This window comes from Canis lupus, chromosome 4 (genome assembly GCF_011100685.1).
Source record: "Canis lupus familiaris isolate Mischka breed German Shepherd chromosome 4, alternate assembly UU_Cfam_GSD_1.0, whole genome shotgun sequence".
Lineage (NCBI taxonomy): Eukaryota > Metazoa > Chordata > Mammalia > Carnivora > Canidae > Canis > Canis lupus.
In genome coordinates, this window is record NC_049225.1 from 21,072,698 (window position 1) to 21,091,150 (window position 18,453).

Below are 18,453 nucleotides of genomic sequence, written 5' to 3' on the forward strand. Positions count from 1 at the left end.
GATGAGTGAGATGAGTGAATAAACCACATATCTTTGTGATATGAGACATTTCCTGTCTGTGACTTCAGACTTTAGTTTTTCTCTACAGTGGCAGCTTTCTGGTGAGCACCCGTGACTTCAATTCATCTTCTCTCATGGATATTTTTTCCTGGGTCACCACCTGTACAGTCAAGGTTTGCTGGCTTATCATTGTGAATAGATAAATTTTTATCAGTTCTTTTTCATTACCACAGGCTATTAAGCAAGAGATCTGCTCTGTCACAAAGGGAGGGATTTGCCCCAACATTCTTGAAGTCTCCCTGAGCAGGGCAGTGTTTAGTCTTAATTAAGACAGTGCTGCAGAGGGGCAGGGAGTCAGGAGTTATATCCCTGGGCTGAGAAGAAAAGGACTCAAGAGAAAAGGCTGAGACCAGGCACTTGCAGAGCAGCTCAGCTGGTTGAAAGTTGGCTTTGTTTAACGCCCAACTTCTCAGAAGATTTTCCTCGGCTGAGTGGGCTTGGTGGAGCACTGGCTTGAGAGTGTTGCTTAGCAACGAGATTTTGTGGCACTCAATTTTCAGAGTCAAGCAACCTATCCCCTGCCACCCCTCCACCAGCCCTCAGCTACCATCCCAAGCCTCCTATTAGACAATTAAGTGTATGCTGGAGGGAGGGACCGGAGAGAGTGGGCAAAGTTTAATCATTGAACCCTAAGCAGCCTGGAAGTATTTAATCTGTAGCACCTAGTCCCCGGAGGCCTCCAGCCTGAACTGGAAGTGGGCAGCTCTCCAGAGACGAGGGAGTAAACACTGCACGGAAATCTCTGCCCATCTCCAGAGAAGCCAGACTTGGAAAAAATGTTTGCAATACACTTGATGGCATTTTACTTCAGCAAACTGAAGGAGGATCAGATCAAGAAGGTAAGGACTCACAGAGCTGAGAGAGCACCGATTCATTCTTCACTGGTAGAACTAACTGATACTGTGCTTACATCCAAAAGGATTTAAGAAAGCTTATGAGAAAAGACACAGGGAGCACAGGACCAGTAAAGGGCTCATGCAGTGGGGAGAGGAAGTGAGTCTCCCCCCCGGCTCAACATTACATATTGTCCTGAGCCTTGCATTTCACTTGGCACTATCCTGGTAGATAGGGGATGGGAGGGGATGAGGAGAAAGTCTTCAGAAAGGTGGAAGATGATTGTGTTTGATATAAGGGGAGTTTTTGGGGGAAAGGCTACAAAGGAGGGGAGAGAAATTTTGAGAACTTTTAAAGTAATTCACATGATTCTTCATATGCTTGAAAGAATTTAGCATGGGAACTAAGAGTGTGGGTTTTAATGTACAATAATTGAAATATTTATTATTGGCACATGCTGTTTGCCGATGATAGGCTGTTAATGGCGTGCATTATTTTGTCACTTTGCTCAAGAAACGTCTCCACAAAATTTGTTCCAAGGTAGGCCACTTAACAGTTGCCACGGCTCAATTGGAGCCCATCAGCATTGTCCCTTGGCAGCCTGGAGTGAGCTCAGCCTGCCATGCTAGCCACTCCAGCTGCCAGTGGCAGGGCTCTGGGCACTAGTGTCTTTCTTTTTTTTCTTTTTTTAGTGTCTTTCAATTAACAGATAATAGAAGTCATCTCAGCAAGCCGACTTAGCCAAGGTTACCCAAGTATTTCAGGTGGAGTGAGGATTAAACCCACGTCTCTGACTTCCCTAGCATTCTTTCCATTGTGCCATGATGCCTCCTGGCTTTAGAGAGAAAAAGCATGGCCCCTTAACAGCCCTCTTGTGCTTGGTGGGGTAAGCCTTCACTAAATTCTATTCATCAAAGATTTGGGTTAGAAGTTATAGCAAATCTTAAAATATGGCAAATCAATCTGATTGAAGCTGTCTTAAATTTCATATAGTGATTCGATTCATGGAGTCCTCTACCGGCTTCTTAAGGAGGTAGAAAAATCCTACACCACACTGCTGAAGGATTCACTTTCCATTATTACTTGCTTAGTAAAGAGGAAACCTGCGGTGGTGTCTCTCTAAACCTCCAGGGGGCAATCTTTGGAAACTTTACCTTTGGTTCTGTGAATTAGTTTCATGTTCTTGGGCCCCTTGGTGGTGATTAACCTTTTTTTACATTCTAGAATCAGGGAGATGTGTTTGTCTACCAGCTCAGGTACAGGCTTAGGAGGGAGGTTATGCTGCCTCCACTGATTTGTTCCAGGTCCTCTGGGAGGATGGTCAGCCTTTGTCAAGGCCTGAAGTTGGCCCTCCCCTCTCTCCTTCAAGAAAGCTGAAGAGTAAGCTGAGTCAGGATAGTCAGGAGCACTGGTAGCCACTTCAAGCAACAGGTGCCTGAGATAGGATGGGCATCTGGTTTATGGGTTGCTGGATGAATCATGGGTTCTGAGAACACAGGTCCATGTACTCTTCCATGTGGTGAAAACACACCTGGTCAAAAGGCACAGGCCCTTTCTCCAGGGTCAGGTAGCTGTCCCCTCCTTAGTTTCTGTACTTCCTGCCTCCAGGGTTGTCAAGACCCTGGGCTATACTTTGCTTGTAAGGGTTACTATTCAGACCCTGGACCAATGTTTTAAAATCTCCCTATACCAACATTAAAACAAAGACAAAACAAAGAAGGAAGGAAGGAAGGAGGGAGGGAGGAAAGGAAAAGAAAGGAGAAGCCACTCTGGTAGCTTCTTTTCCAATTCAATATATTGACATTATTTGACCTATTGATAATGTTGGGCTGAGTCTGGTCATTGACCTGCAGATTGTTCACTCATAAGAGAAGGACTGGCTAGGTTTTCAGTGTGTACTTTTTACAGTTGAGTAAGTCAGCATTACAAAAAGGGGAAAATGTTACCTTTAGTCCCACCCCCTCACAAACACTGTCAGATCTGCCCTGGGGAAGCCTTTATAGTATGTTTTTACAATTATAATTCTGAATCTTGTTTCTTTCACTTATTGTTATATTGTAACCACTGATGTACATTTGTCTCATTTCTTCATAATTACCATTCTGACATCTTCTAATATTCAGTCAAGTTGGGTATACTATAATTCAACCTTTTTCCTCTTGTTGGACTTTTGGGTACTTCCCCCACGCCCCAAATTTTTATTTAAATTCTAGTTAGTTAAGCTAACAGTGCAATATTGGTTTCAGGAGTAGAATTCAATGAGTCATCATTTACATACAATACCCAGTGCTCATCATAACTCGGCTACTTTCAAAAACACTTTTTTAAAAAAATGATTTTATTTATTTATTCATGAGAGAGACACACACAGAGAGAGAGAGAGAGAGAGAGAGAGAGAGGCAGAGACATAGGCGGAGGGAGAAACAGGCTCCCTCTAAGGAGCCTGATGCGGGACAATCCCAGACCCTGGGATCACGCCCTAAGCCAAAGGCAGATGCTCAACTGCTGAGCCAACCAGGTGTCACCTCAAAAACACTTTTTAGCAATTAAGATATTGCTTTGAAAAACATAGGAATGTGTTTAATGTTCTCCATCTTTGGGATGATTATAAGGCTAGATTCCCAGAACTGAAATCACTGGGTCAAAGAGGTGAACCCTTTTATGACCCTCAATTCATATAGGACCTTTGGACAGAGCGGTTCATTTCCGGCTGCCACATTCTGTCATTCTACAGGTCTGAGCTTACATCTTTGAATTTGCTCTTCCTATGTTAGATGCGCTGCTCGTAGCCTCTTTTGTTTAGAAGATATCTCGTCTTATGGTTTCAGAATCTTTTCAAAATTGTGCTTGGTTTTCTGCAATTCCAATACACCCTCCCTTAGTGCCTGCAAAGAATGTGCCTGGCTCCCCAGGCCCCAGATCACCTGTTTGGATTTAAAATAGAGCTTTTCGGGAACCCTGGGTGGCGCAGCGGTTTAGCGCCTGCCTTTGGCCCAGGGCACGATCCTGGAGACCCGGGATCGAATCCCACGTCGGGCTCCCGGTGCATGGAGCCTGCTTCTCCCTCTGCCTGTGTCTCTGCCTCTCTCTCTCTCTGTGTGTGTGTGACTATCATAAATAAATAAAAAATTAAAAAAAAAATAAAATAGAGCTTTTCTTTTGCCCTAACCTATGTTTCATTCTTCCCTTCTAGCTACTATACCAGGACCTGTAGGAGGTACAGAGAATAAACAAGAACTGTTGCTAAGTTGATATTCTTTCTGTCATGACTCTAACTTACTGAAACAGCAGGTGCAGGAACCCAAAGTCCTGAATGACTGTTAAACTGCCACTGGCAGATGACCCCAGCAGGACCTCAAAACCATGATGACACTATGGGGATGCTGGAGACGTTCCCTATACTCTGGGGCTGAGCGAAAATGAGCAGTAGGTTTGGGGGCATATTTCAGAGACTTTGGAATGAAAAAGGAGCAAATTTCCTGAGTAGTTCATCCCAGCCTTCCCCAAGCCCTAATTACTTTGGATCACATCCCTTCCATCAGTTTTCTCCATGTCTGTGGCTGTGCCAACCAATTAGTCATAAACAGACACAGTGTGAACAGGAAGCCCTTAATGAAGCATGACCTGGTTCCATCCTATCTCCTCAAATACACTGAAAGCCGAATTGTCCTTTTTTTGTTGTTGTTAATGGCTCTCTGATAGTTTTCTGGCCTCTTGCTGGCTCCTGAGTCCCTGGAACCATGAGTCATTTCATTGGCTTGGGTCTCCGATTGGTCCCAGGTTGCACGGGAGGGATTCCCTGCTCACTAGGCCTGGCTGATGGCTATGATAAAGGTCGTGTGGTCCCATTACTTTGGGTGTAATGTCCCTGTTAGGTTCCTGCATCCTACACAGAACTGTGACACAAAGCCAGGCTGTGAGGTGCGGGGTATGGAGCCTGCATTCTAGTTCCAGTGCACCACTCACCTAGAGCTCTCCCACAGCTGCGCCATGGCTCTGAGCCTTGGGGTCCTCACCTCTCAGTTAGAAGCAAAAAAATTCTGGCCTCACCTGGCTGCCTCAAAGCAATGTCAGGGAGATTAAATGAGATCATGTTTGTGAGAGCACTTTGTAGACGTCAACAGATGTTCTTAGCTTTAGAGAGAAGTGTGGGAGAGTGATTCCTCCAGGAATGTGCTGGGATCAAGTCTCCTTGTGACCAAGATGGGTAGAGAGGTTGCTCAGTATGTATATAAAGCAGAAGCGGCAAACACAGGGCACCTATGCCACCCTCCCCGCTCCTGCCCCATCCATAATCATTCCAATGAGCCCTCGGAATCCAGGCTGCCACTCCCAAAAGATTAGCTTTAGCACAAGGTGGAAGTTGTTCTGCCATTTCTGATAGGACAAACTACCTTCAAGTGGACTGAGCATAGCCATCGTGATTTTTATACCTTCCCTCCATTAGGGTAATGGTCCTTTGCCCCAGCTTCCTGGTTACTTGAGTGCCATTCACCCATTTCCAGCAGCAATTTGAGCTGGCTTTAAAAATTAAATTTCATCTTAATTCAAACAACTTCAGTTAAAAACAGAATGAAAATTTAAAGAACTAGAATTTACAGATTGCAATTGGAACTGAATTTAGCTCTGAGCTTCCTAGCAGCCCATAAACAAAGGGAAACAAGCTTGGATATGTATTGTCATCGCTGGAAAAGAAAGGTTCTATGCTTAGGAATTTAAGGTTCAAGCTAGTCTTTTGCAGTGGAGAGGCAATGGGACCGTGGTACAGGCCCTGAACTGGGAATTAGAAACCCTGAATCCTTTGTAGCTTTTGCCCCTCTATTGTCCCATCAGAAAAATGGGAGAATCTTTTCTTCTTCACAGCTTGCCCTTCAGGGGAATAAATTCCTACCTCCCCTCCCAGCCTTCCATTCCATTCTACCCTTCCAACCTCCCACCTTGTCTCTATCTAGCTTGGTGAGGGGTCAGGCAAGGAACCTTTAGGATTCCACATCATGAAGCTGTCCCCAGGGTCAGAAAAATAGCTTTACGATGAGTGTGGGAATTAACAGCCCTGACTGGAGGATCAGCTTCCCTAGCAGGCAGCTGTGGTCACCCCGGCATCTGTTCCAGGTGGACAGGTTCCTGTATCACATGCGGCTCTCCGATGAGACCCTTTTGGACATCATGGCTCGCTTCCAGGCTGAAATGCAGAAGGGTCTGGGGAAGGACACCAACCCCACAGCCTCTGTGAAGATGCTGCCCACCTTTGTCAGGGCCATTCCAGATGGCTCAGGTGAGTGTGGCTAGGGGTTGCCAGGGACCTGATCCCACTGGTTTCTTCTTGGCTGATGAGTATTTCAAGTTTGCTCCTGTACCCTGGTTTACCTCTTTAGTCCTCTGTGCACATTCCTCCCCAGCTCCCTATGCTTCAGTCTATTCAATACCAGAAGTTTTGAACCAAAGTTCAAATGTACCCTGCTTTTTCTCTGCTCACCTTGGCCCCACACATTTTGTTTATTCACTTGCTGGAGCATCCCAACATTCTTCACCTCCTGAACACCAACTTAGCTTTTCAGTCTCAGGGTAGAGGTTGTCTCCATCCCATGCTGGGTTAGGTGTTTTTTCTATTACCCTGCCATGCCTGAATTTCCCTACTGGCCCAACGCTCCCTAAGGCAGGGTCTGTGTCTTCTTCACCAGAGTGTTCTGAGCACCTAGCATGGTGCCTGATGCATACTAGGACCTGAAATATTTGTTGAATGGATGATGAATGGTATTTCATGCCTAAGTATCTAGATTCTAGGCCCAAGGTAGTAAGAAGGGAAAGACAACATGATGTAGTGGAAGGAAGAGTAAATGATAATTCAAGAAACTTGGGCTCTAGGCCCAGCCCTGATATTTCTCAGTGACCTAAAGCAAAATATTTAGCTTTAGTTTCTGTATCTGCAAAACAAGAGAGTTGGCCTCTGTATTTGCTTTCTATTGTTGCTGTAATAAGATACTACACTTAAGTTACCACTTAGCACCTTAAAGATTTATTTATTTATTCATTCAGAGAGAGCGAAGAGAGAGGCAGAGGGAGAAGCAGGCTCCATCCACGCAGGAAGCCCAACGCGGGACTCAATCCTGGGTCTCCAGGATCACACCCCAGGCTGCAGGTGGCGCCAAACCACTGCGCCACCAGGGCTGCCCCACTTAGCACCTTAAAACCATGCACATTTACTCCCTTACAGCTCTGAAGGTCAGAAGTTTGAAATGTGTCTATAATCAAGGTGTCAGCTGGCCTGCATTCTTCTGGAAGTCTAGGGTAGAATAAAATCTTTTTCCTTGCATTTTCCAGCTTCCAGAGGTCACTTGTATTCCTTGGCTCATCTCCAAACCAACCAGATAGCATCTTTAAATCTCTCTCTGACTCTGACCCTTCTGCTTCCTTCTTTCACATTTAAAGACCTTGTGATTACATTAGGCATACCCAAATAATCCAGGAGAATCTCCTAACCTCAAGGTCAATTGATGAGCAATTTTAATTCCATCTGTAACTTAATTTTCGCTTGCCATGATTCATAGATCCGGGGATTAGGATATGGATATCTTTGGGGAACTATTACTTCGCTGACCACAGCCTAGAGACCTTCAGAAGGAATCCATGAGTTTCCATCCAATGCCTCCATTCTCAGCCTCTGGGCAGAGCCATAGGAGGGACAGGAACTGATGTCTCTACCAGCCACCTTCTGTGGTCAGAGGTGTTAGGAACTCACTGTCTCACATAACCCCATAAGAACACTGAGGTGTTAGGATGCCTGGGTGGCTCAGTGGTTGAGTGTTTGCCTTCAGGTCAGGGCGTGATCTTAGAGTCCCTGGATTGAGTCCCATATCAGGCTCCTGAGGAGCCTGCTTCTCCCTCTGCTTATGTCTCTGCCTCTCTCTGCATCTTTCAGAATAAATAAATAAAATCTTAAAAACAAAAAACAAAAACCCTGACATTTTGCTCAGGTCGGATGAGAGAGCACTGAGGACCAATGTCAGGGTCGAGTGCTCTGGCCAAGCTCCAGGGGGGGCTTTGGGGTCCTTGAAATAGTAGGGGCTGAAGTTTGGGGACCTCTCAGAGACTTTGGATTAGCCAGGTTCTGGGGCCCTCTGAGCCAATAACTGGGTCAAAGTAGCTTCTGCCATTTAAGAGGTCCTCAGGAACTGTCATGGGGGAAGCCTCTTCCCTCAATGGTGGGTGAGTGACAGGGTAGGCTATGTGCCACCCAGGAGGGACATAAGCTTTTGAGAGAGACAGTCCTGCTTTGAAATCTGCTGAGTTCCAGACGCTGCTCTATGAGAGTGCTGGAGGGACTGTGGTCCTTGATTGGTCATTCAGAGTAAGCACCTGAGTCATGGGTGTGCCCAGGGGGGCACCCGGGCCATAACAACTGACATAACAGTTTCAGGTGTGCAACATGATTTGATATTTGTATATATATCACGAAATGATCACCACAGTGACATTTGGCAACATACATAGCTACAAATTCCTTTTTTCTTCTGAGAATTTTTAAGATCTGTCGTTTTAGCAGTTTTCAAATATGCAATGTGTTATTCTTAACTATTATCACCATGTTGTACGTTACATCCCCATGATGGAAGGTTGTGATAATGATTGCTGTAGAGATCCTGACAGCCCCTCTGTGGCTATTGCCTCTCCTAGGCAGGTCCTCCCTCCCTCAGGGTCCAGTGAGTCCTTTCTCTAGGGTCAAAGTCACAGAAGGGATCATGCCAGGTGGCTTCCAGGAAATCACGTCTTGAGTCACTGGTGAAGCCAGGTGACTACACACTGATAAGGGCCCCTGGCAGCCAGAGGAAAGAATGAATCCATGCTACACTACACTAGGGTTTGCAGATCACCTCTGATCTGAATTGCAGTACAGGAACCTCCTCTTTTATGAAAATCCTCTCATCCATCCTGACTGGCACCAGAGGCATGTTCCCCAAATCTCAACCAGAGCTTGGTACTCCCGTGCTTAAAACCTTTCTGTGACTCCCCCTTACCTTCTGGATAAAGCTCAAGCTCTTTGGGGTGGGGCAGTTTTTAAAACCCTTCCTAGTTTATCCTGAGACTACCTGCTAGTGTCCCGCCTTCCTCCAAAGCAGACCCTGCCGCCCTTCCTATGTGAGCTCTTCCTGGGACCTGCTCTGGCTGGTTGCTTCTCTCTCTCTCTCTCTCTCTCTCTCTCATTCTTCTGCCCTCAGTTCTCTTCCACCTCTTCTGGGGTGTTGACTCCTGTTTTGATTTAGATACCGCTCCCTGTGCTTCCCTAGCACCTGGCATATTATTTGGCACAGAGTGCATGCTTAGTAAATGTTAGTACAGGGATTGTGTGATCTATCCTTTTTCTTACTCAACAAGATAACATCTATGAAAGCATCTCTTGCTTGGTATGTGATGAATGCTAACAAAAGTTGCACAGTATTAGGTCCCTGGATTCTTTCTTTCTTTCTTTCTTTCTTTCTTTCTTTCTTTCTTTCTTTCTTTCTTTCTTTCTTTCTTTCTTTCTTTCTTTTCTTTCCTTTCTTTCCTTTCTTTCCTTTTCTTTCCTTTGTTTCCTTTCTTTCTTCTTCTTCTTCTTTTTTTTTTCTGGATTCCCTTTCCGAATAATAAATGGCTCCATCAGGCTTCTTTGGGGGCAGATCTAGGAAGATAAGAATCTTTCCTATCTTTCCAGATAATCTCCATTAAAACAAAACAGCCAGCTGGCTGGGTCTGTAAATGACTAAGCCTGTGCTACTCTGACTGTGGTCCACAGACCTGCAGCCACAGTACCTGGGAACTTGTTTAGAAATACAAAGTCTCTGGGGCGCCTGGCTGGCTGGATTAGAACACCCAACTCTTGATCTTGGGGTCATGAGTTCCAGCCCCATGCTGGGTATAGGGATTACTTAAAAAAAAAACCAACACCCCCAAACACCCAAATCTCAGACCCTGCCTCCACTGAATCACAATCTGCATGTTAAAATTCTTGGGAGATTCACATGCACATTAAAGTTTGCAGAGCACTGCTCAGGCGGGCCTGTGCCTAGCTGTCTGATTGTCAGGAACAGAGAACCCAGGTGAATCAGGTCAAGAAAGGAAGACTGTAGTGTAAGGACAGGGAAAGCAAAAAGGGGATCCCACAGGATCTTGTGGGAATCCGAAGGCAGGCACTGTGGTACGCTCAGGCCATTGGACTGGGGTTCTCTGTGGTTTCAGCCTACACACATGTGAACACCTTGGCTACCCAGCTGCTCTGGGCTGGGGGAGGCTTTCACTTCAGTCTTTACCACAAACTAACAATTCCTCACTGTTTTATTTCACAAGGAATAAATCTGAATGGCTTGCTGGTGCCTTATCTCCATGCAGCTGTATGTTTGGTCACATGGCACAAAACAAGGCCACTTGAGTGACCAGGTTTGCGGTCATGGTTCACTTACATGTGCTTTGGGTGTATATCATGAAGGTGTCCCTACTTTTCAGGCACAGGCAATTCTGCACAAAGTCTTGTGGGTTCATGAGTTTACACACTTGCATTCTTATCCTCTATCTGTGGCTGATGCAGGACACTGGAGGGTCATGGCAGGAATTCTCCCTGGATCCTGAGTTGAAGTCACCCAAGTGGGTTGCTTTGCATTAAGTATGCATCATATCCATCTTTTTATTAATAGCATCTCTCTTGTGCTGGGCTGAGTCTGGCCCAAAATATGAAGATACTTGGTCCTGTAAGGGCCATCATTTGGTCCGTGTCTGTTTTAACCTCCCAGAATATATTCCCTCTGCCCACGAGACTGAGGCTTGTATGGGGACTGGTTTCCCTTTCCTGCACACCTCCCTGCCTCTTCCTCCTGCCCTATCAGGACTTTGACCACACTTGGAGTATCCACTTCCTTGCTCTGGTTGTGGCATGCTGGATGAGGCTCTACCCTCAAGTCCCGTTTCTTTCTTTCTTTCTTTCTTTCTTTCTTTCTTTCTTTCTTTCTTTCTTTCTTTCTTTCTTTCTTTCTTTCTTTCTTTCTTTTTCTTTTTTTTTTAAGATTTTATTTATTTATTCATGAGAGACAGAGAGAGAGACAGAGAGAGAGAGGCAGAGACACAGGCAGAGGGAGAAGCAGGCTCCATGCAGGGAGCCCGACGTGGGACTCGATCCTGGGTCTCCAGGATCACACCCTGGACTGAAGGCAGCGCTAAGCCGCTGAGCCATCCAGGCTGCCCTCAAGTCCCATTTCTAATACTGCCTGCCTGAGGTGGGTATATATTTGCCTTCTTCACGTTTATGCCCTACAGCATGGACCAGTGAGCAGGGCCCAGACTGCAGAGCCAGGCAGATTTGGGTCACACCCCAGCTTTGCCCCTTGCTGGGAGGGCTCACTTCTAAAATCTCAGCAAGTGGGTAAAATGACACCTAACCCATGGGGTGCTTGTGAGACTTAGTGGCATTATTACATGTCCAACTTCTAAGGCTGAGCTTGCCATATAACAGACCTTCAATAAATGATAACTTTTGCTTGTTTTTTTATAGAAAATGGGGAATTTCTTTCTCTGGATCTTGGAGGGTCCAAGTTTCGTGTCTTAAAGGTCCAAGTCTCTGAAGAGGGGAAAAGAAACGTCCAGATGGAGAGTCAGTTCTACCCAACACCCAATGAAATTATCCGAGGGAATGGCTCAGAGGTATTGGGGCAGGGGCTCTATGAAGCAGCGGGGGGGTGAGGGGTGGGCTTGGAATCAAGTTTATAAGTGACCATGCCTTAGCCCAGTGTCCTGTGCTTTTTCTTCTGTGTAGCTGTTTGACTACATAGCTGACTGTCTGGCAGATTTCATGAAGACGAGAGGGTTGAAGCATAAGAAATTTCCCCTCGGCCTAACCTTTTCTTTTCCATGCAGACAAACTAAATTGGAAGAGGTAAGGTTCATGCCAGGGAGGGAAGAAGCTGTGCAGGATTTGGGGTTTGGGGCTGGAGAATGTGGGCATGTTCAGGAGTCAGGCTGGAAACAGGAGTGGACTTTTTTTTCTTTTTGAACAGTGAGGTGGAAATGTGAGACAAAGAACTTGTAAATGCAGCAGCCTTGATTTTGCACATGACATGGGCACAGCACAGGCAACAAATTTTACTTTTAGTTCTCAGGCTTGGTTGCGTGAGAATCCCCTGGAGGGCTTGTTAGACACAGATTGCTGGGCCCCACCCTGGAGTTTCTTAATCATTGCAGCCTTATATTTGCATTTCTAACAGCTTCCCAGGTGACGGATGTGGATGCTGGTGGTCTGGGGACCACATCTAGTGCCATTGGCCACTGACGAAACTGACTAGAATAAGAACAGGAAGGCTCAGGGAGTCTCACCTCTCTAGTGAGCCTTTAGAAGGAGGATGCAGGTAGGGTCACTGGAGTGACAATGATGTTGAGCAGACACCGTATCTGGGATGTACAATCTCAGCTGTGCCACTATCCAGCTGGGGTCCATCTCTGTGTGCCTCATATGTTCAACTGATAAACAGGGAGAAGTCAAGCTGAATCTTCTGTAAATCTGTGAGAATAAATAAGGGGCCATAGAAAAGGACAATGAGCTTTCTGGGGTTAGAGGGACACGGTCTGGAGTCAGGTATCCCCAGTCTCCAGCTGTCTGGGGTGATGGCCCATGATCTCCTCCTATACATGCTGTCATGACACGCAGCTGACAAGTCAATTCATGGAGCACCTTGACATTATGGACTGCCCTGGCATATGTTTGCTATTGCTGGGATGAGCCACTTCTCAGTGGGGAAGAGTGGACAAGGAATGGGTTCTCATGTCCCACAGACTTGTCTTTGAATCATGGCTCAGAACAAGCTGTGTTCCCCTGCATAAGTTACTTAACTTATTGAGCTACTTGTTTTCCCATCTGCAAAACAGCGACTACAAAAGCTACTTGCTGGGCTGAGGGGAAACTTAGACCAGACCTCTGCCATGTGCCCCAAATTGTGCCTGGGCACAGTTGCAGGGTCACCACAATGATTGTCCCTATGTCACTGGTCTCTTGGTGCTTTTTTTTTTTTTTTTTTTTTTTAATTTTTATTTATTTATGATAGTCACAGAGAGAGAGAGAGAGAGGCAGAGACAAAGGCAGAGGGAGAAGCAGGCTCCATGCACCGGGAGCCCGACGTGGGATTCGATCCCGGGTCTCCAGGATCGCGCCCCGGGCCAAAGGCAGGCGCCAAACCGCTGCGCCACCCAGGGATCCCTCTTGGTGCTTTTGTATCTTGTCCCCTGACTTAACAGATGTTTCTGAAGGGCAGGCACTGTTTTATATTCTTCTTCTCCAATTACAGGGTCTATAGCATGATGTCTTGTATTTTATAGGTGATTATTAACTATCAGATAATTAAAAAGTACAATCAATCATTTACTTGATTCCATTGAGGGAGAACTTGCTATGATCTCTCTAGACAGGGGATAGGCTGAGGTTCACATTTTTATTATTTTATAAAAAAAAAGATTAGAAAAAATTGATATGAAGAAGTTTTCAGAAAATGTTAGAAGAGGCCAAGTGGAGTTGAGCTATGAGGTGTCATCATCTTTGCTGGCTGGAGGAGCAGAGGTCATGGAATCTGTAAAGATAGTAGGAGGAGCAGTTGTGGGGAATCAGGCCCCAAAATCAAGATCTGATTCACCAAGTAATTAAACACCTCTTATCTGAGCTCAGAAATGGAAACCTCAGGAAGAAGGAAGAGACTTCTCAAGCTCTGTTGGAGTTCATTTGAATTTGAGAAACAAACTTGCATATTTTCTTGACAACTACGGGGTGAATGCATTTTGTTTATCTAGGATTTTGGCATTTTTCTAAGCCAAATCCCTACCAGCATCTTTATGTAATAATAATAATAATAATAATAATAATAACAATGACGACAGTACCGTACCTCAGATTTTGGCAGTGTATCTTGCACTGTGCTGATAATACACTCTTTATGTGTATTATCCCATTAAAATCCCCAAGCAATCATATGAAGTAGACATGATTATTTACACTTCATATTTGAGAAAAACTGCAGCTCAAAGATATTAAGGGACTTGTCCAAGGCCACACAGACACATCCAAGAGTGGCTCAGCCCAAGTTCATAAGGTCCCACCTGCACTGCCTTTCCAGAAAGATATAGCTCTAGAACTTTGTTTAAAATACCAGCAAGTTCCTGGAAACGTTTTGACCCATTTTGTGCCATTTTCCAATAAGGATTTGCAGGGAAACATTTAAACTAGGGAAGAGTGCTTGATTACATCAAGGAAGGAGAAAATGCTTTTTCTCATCAAAGTCTAGTGGAATTACTTGTATTTGTTTTTTAAGATTTTATTTATTTATTAATGAGACACACACACACACACACACACACACACACACACACACAGAGAGAGAGAGAGAGAGAGGCAGAGACACAGGCAGAGGGAGAAGCAGGCTCCATGCAGGGAGCCTGACATGGGACTTGATCCCAGGTCTTCAGGATCAGGCCCTGGGCTGAAGGCGGCGCTAAACCGCTGAGCAACCGCCCCCCTCCGCCCCGCCCCTTCCCTGGGCCGCCTGGAATAACTAGGATTTTATAAATTTCCCCCCCAAACTGCCTTTCAGTGGAGTCTAAAGTTAAGTAGGAAACCCTCAGCTACAGGAAGCGCACTAGTAATAAGGACTAAGTGTGGGCATAGCTGTTTGATTATGGCTCTGCTGCAGACTTAGGTTTGTGACACAAAATCCGGGCTCTTGGAGAAGGTGGAGGCTGAGACGTCATCTGAGCTCAGGAGATGGCAGAAAGGGGAGGCCTTCCTGAGGAGGGGTGGCTCAGGAGGCTTCTTTGTGAAACTAAAAAATGATTAAAGAAAATAAGAGCCTGGGCATTAAGAGGGGAGGTTACTTTACAATAGTTTTGTTTCGCTGTTGTCGTTTATTTTTATTTTTTAATTTTTAAAAAAGATTTTATTTACTTATTTTAGATGGGGGGAGAAAGAGAGAGAGCATGAGCAGGGGGAGGGAGAAGCAGATTCCCTGCTGAGCAGGAAGCCTGATTTGGGGCTCAATCCCAGGACCTGGAGATCATGACCTAAGCTCAATGACTAAGCCACGCAGGCGCCCCTGTTTCCTTGCTTTTAAATGAGGGAACAGAAAAGTTTTAGCCAAAGAGAAATATCTTTGCTTATGTGTGTGTTTCTGGTGGTAAAATAGTAAAACTTCTCAATATAGAAAAGAAAAAAAGGGGCGCCTGGGTGGCTCAGATGGTTAAGCGTCTGCCTTCAGCTTGGGTCAAGATCTCAGGGTCCTGGGATCCAGCCCCATGTCACCCTCTCTACTCAGTGGGGAGCCTGCCTCTCCCTTTCCCTCTGCTGCTCTTCCTGCTTATGCTCTCTGTCAAATAAATAAATAAAATCTTTTTTAAAAAGAGAGAGAGAGAGAGGAGAGTAGGATTGAAAAGTTTAAAGAAAACAGAGACACCCCTAATCTCAACCTTTAGAGATACCCACTACTTGAATTGTTGGTTTTCTTTTCTTTTCTTTTCTTTTCTTTTCTTTTCTTTTCTTTTCTTTTCTTTTCTTTTCTTTTCTTTTAAGATTTTATTTATTTATTCATGAGAAACACAGAGAGAGAGAGAGAGAGAGAGAGAGAGAGAGAGAGGCAGAGACATAGACAGAGGGAGGAGAAGCAGGCTCCATGCGGAAAGCCTGATGTGAGATTCAATTCCGGGACTCCAGGATCACGCCCTGAGCCAAAGGCAGACGCTCAACCACTGAGCCACCCAGGCGTCCCTGTTGGTTTCCTTCTAGTCATGTCTATATTAAATAAATGATGTCATGTTGTATGCATAGTTTTAAAAAATATAATTGCATGTAGTCTTAAATCTTCCACTTAACTATATATCACAAGCATTTATTCTCCATTCCCCCCATACACTCTGCCCCCAGTAGGTCGCACATTGTCTGTACCAGCCTTTTTGGGGGATGCCACCCTACAGTCTCTTACTCCTCTTTCCCATGAAGCAGGGATGTCCTCATGACCCATGAAGACAGAAATTAGGGAGATCTGGCACTAGGCGGCGCTGTGGTGCAGGGAAAGAACCCTAGTCACTGGTCAAGAGTCAGACCATTGCTTTCCAGATGGACTCTGTCCTTCACTCGTTGTGAGATCTAGAACAGTTTCCTTCCTCTGTAAATCTCAGAGGATTGGGAGGGTGTGGTTGGGGAGTTTGAGAATTTGAACTCAGCTACTTTTGACTGTGTGGCCTTGGACAAATCTCTTAATTCCAAAATTCTCTTCCATTCTGAAACAATCTATGATTATTTGCTATTTTACAAAACTCTTGGGAAACACAAAGTTTTTAAAAAACATTTTAAAAAAATATTTTATTTTTAAGTAATCGCTACACCCAGTGTTGGGCTCGAACTCATGACCCCCAGATCGAGAGTCACACGCTCTACTGACTGAGCCAGCCAGGTGTCCCAGGAAACACCAATTTTATGCAAATAGAGAACCATTTTTCTAAGTTGAAATTAAGTTCCCAAGGGAGTCCTGCCAGGTAACACCACGTTAGTTCTGTTTTGTGGACCTGGCAATTCATACATTCTGCACACATAATGTGTATCTACCACAGGCCAGGTATTTCCATCAGAGCATTTCCTGTGACAGAGGCAGGGAAATGAGGTTTCTTTCTTTCACAGATGAGTAAACTGAGGCTCGAGATTAAGTGACTTGACTAATGTCTTGTGAGGCCAAGTCTTCAACAATTGTTCTTTCTGCCACTATATATACTGTTTCAAACTGCTCAGATGAAATAAAGATGTTTATATGGTTAGAAAAAGCCTCTGAAGGAATGTTGAAAGAAATGGGGGTGACTCAGCTTCAAGAAGAGAAGCCCATGGGGATATACTTTACGCATGAATTTTCTGCCACTCATTTTCAGAACTGAGGGCCTTCTTCACTTTAACTGGCTCTGAAATCTTCCCCCAGGGTATTCTGCTTTCATGGACCAAGAAGTTTAAGGCACGGGGAGTTCAAGACACAGATGTAGTGAGTTGTCTGACCAAAGCCGTGAAAAAACACAAGGTGAGGGATTCGCCTCAGTGTGGGAGCTCCCCTAGTCCTAGCCCCTTTCTCTCAACGTGGGGTCTCCTACTGTGCCTGCCCTGGAAGGAGAATCAGAGAGGGAATTGATCTTGGGGAAGGTCTCACTGTAATATAAATGTGACCAATTGTGACCAATCTGGATAAACCCATTGGTGAGCCTTGGTTATGTGGAACTTGTTCTAGTTGCTGTTAAAGTATGGTCCCCTGCTTCCCTGGGCTCTCCCCAGCTGCCACAGCCCCCCTCAGAGGGGCTTGGTTAGACCCCACGCATCTATAATGCTCTCATTGCCTCTCCCCTCTGAGCTTAAAAGATCACTTTCTTTATAACCTGACTGTCTCTCCTATTTTCCACTCTAATATTCATGGGTTATCGCTATTCATTGAATACATTTTATAATAATCTATACTGAAAAACCAAAACTTGCTCATTACTGGCTGAAAAGTACACAACTAAACCCAAACTATTTGTTATCCTGACAGCAAGAGGAATATTTTGAGGGATACCCTTCTAGTCTTTTTTCTCTTTAAAGATGCAATCATAATCTTTTATATCCTGTGTTTTTCTTTTATTGTTTCATTTTATTTTAGAATGCTCCCCCAAACCTTGGGGAACCATATTACCTTGGGGTAATAATCCGAGTTGACTTGTCAACTTGAGAAATCCCTGGTGCTGTCCATGGAGAGGACTTGGCTGAGGCTGGTTAAACTGTCCCCATGGGCAAGGGAGGACTTTGCTCCCAGGATAAGCATCCTTTCCTTAGGGGTGTCTCAAATAAAAACTGGATTCCTGGTAGTCTGTCCCTCATATTTCCATTGCACAGAGGCCTCCACCCATAAGGCAGGAGCATGAGTTCCACTCTTCAGTTCCCAACTGCCTTTTCTCTCTTCTAGATGCCTGAACTTGCCAGAGGCCCTGTCTCTTTCAGGCAGGCCTGGCAGGCAGGATCTAGTGATTGTCTCATCATCTTCACTGCTTTTGCTTCCTCTGTGGGGAAGGATAAAGGGATGATGCCCCCTTCTTGCCCACTGATGCCTTCTGAGGTTTGTGTTCCAACAGGACATAGACGTGGACATCCTGACCTTGGTCAATGACACTGTGGGAACCATGATGACCTGCGCCTATGATGATCCCTACTGTGAAGTTGGTGTCATCATTGGTAATTCAGTTTCACTTGATTTTCTAGGTTGGGAAAAGGGGCTAGTCTGCGGCTTAGTTTTACTAACTGAGTAAATTCTGTGAGAGGGTATTGGCACTTTCTGTTTATGAGAAGTAACATAGGGACATGGAAAATTAATACATTCATTTGACAAACATTTACTGCATGCCTCTTGTGTGCTGGGCCTTTGCTCTGCATTGGGTTTTCAGTGGAGTCAATACCTAGAGGTTCCTGTATTCATGCAGCTTTTGGTGGGTAGGTGGATGAAAGGCCTGGAAGGTCCAAATGAGTAATCTTAACTCTAGGTCATGGTTGGTGTGATGGCAAGA

General features: G+C 45.1%; 1 protein-coding gene across 1 annotated transcript in view; it reads left to right on the top strand.

Moving 5' to 3' along the window:
• Window positions 1-408: 408 nt before the first annotated feature.
• The window catches only part of HKDC1 (hexokinase domain containing 1), a 41,657-nt gene continuing 23,612 nt past the window's right edge, over window positions 409-18,453 (top strand). Inside the window, exons 1-6 of the mRNA XM_038533722.1 lie at window positions 409-899; window positions 6,007-6,169; window positions 11,411-11,559; window positions 11,672-11,791; window positions 16,851-16,946; window positions 18,025-18,124. Of these exons, the coding sequence (XP_038389650.1) occupies window positions 837-899; window positions 6,007-6,169; window positions 11,411-11,559; window positions 11,672-11,791; window positions 16,851-16,946; window positions 18,025-18,124 (691 nt within the window). The 5' untranslated portion in view covers window positions 409-836. The remainder of the gene's footprint in view (window positions 900-6,006; window positions 6,170-11,410; window positions 11,560-11,671; window positions 11,792-16,850; window positions 16,947-18,024; window positions 18,125-18,453) is intronic.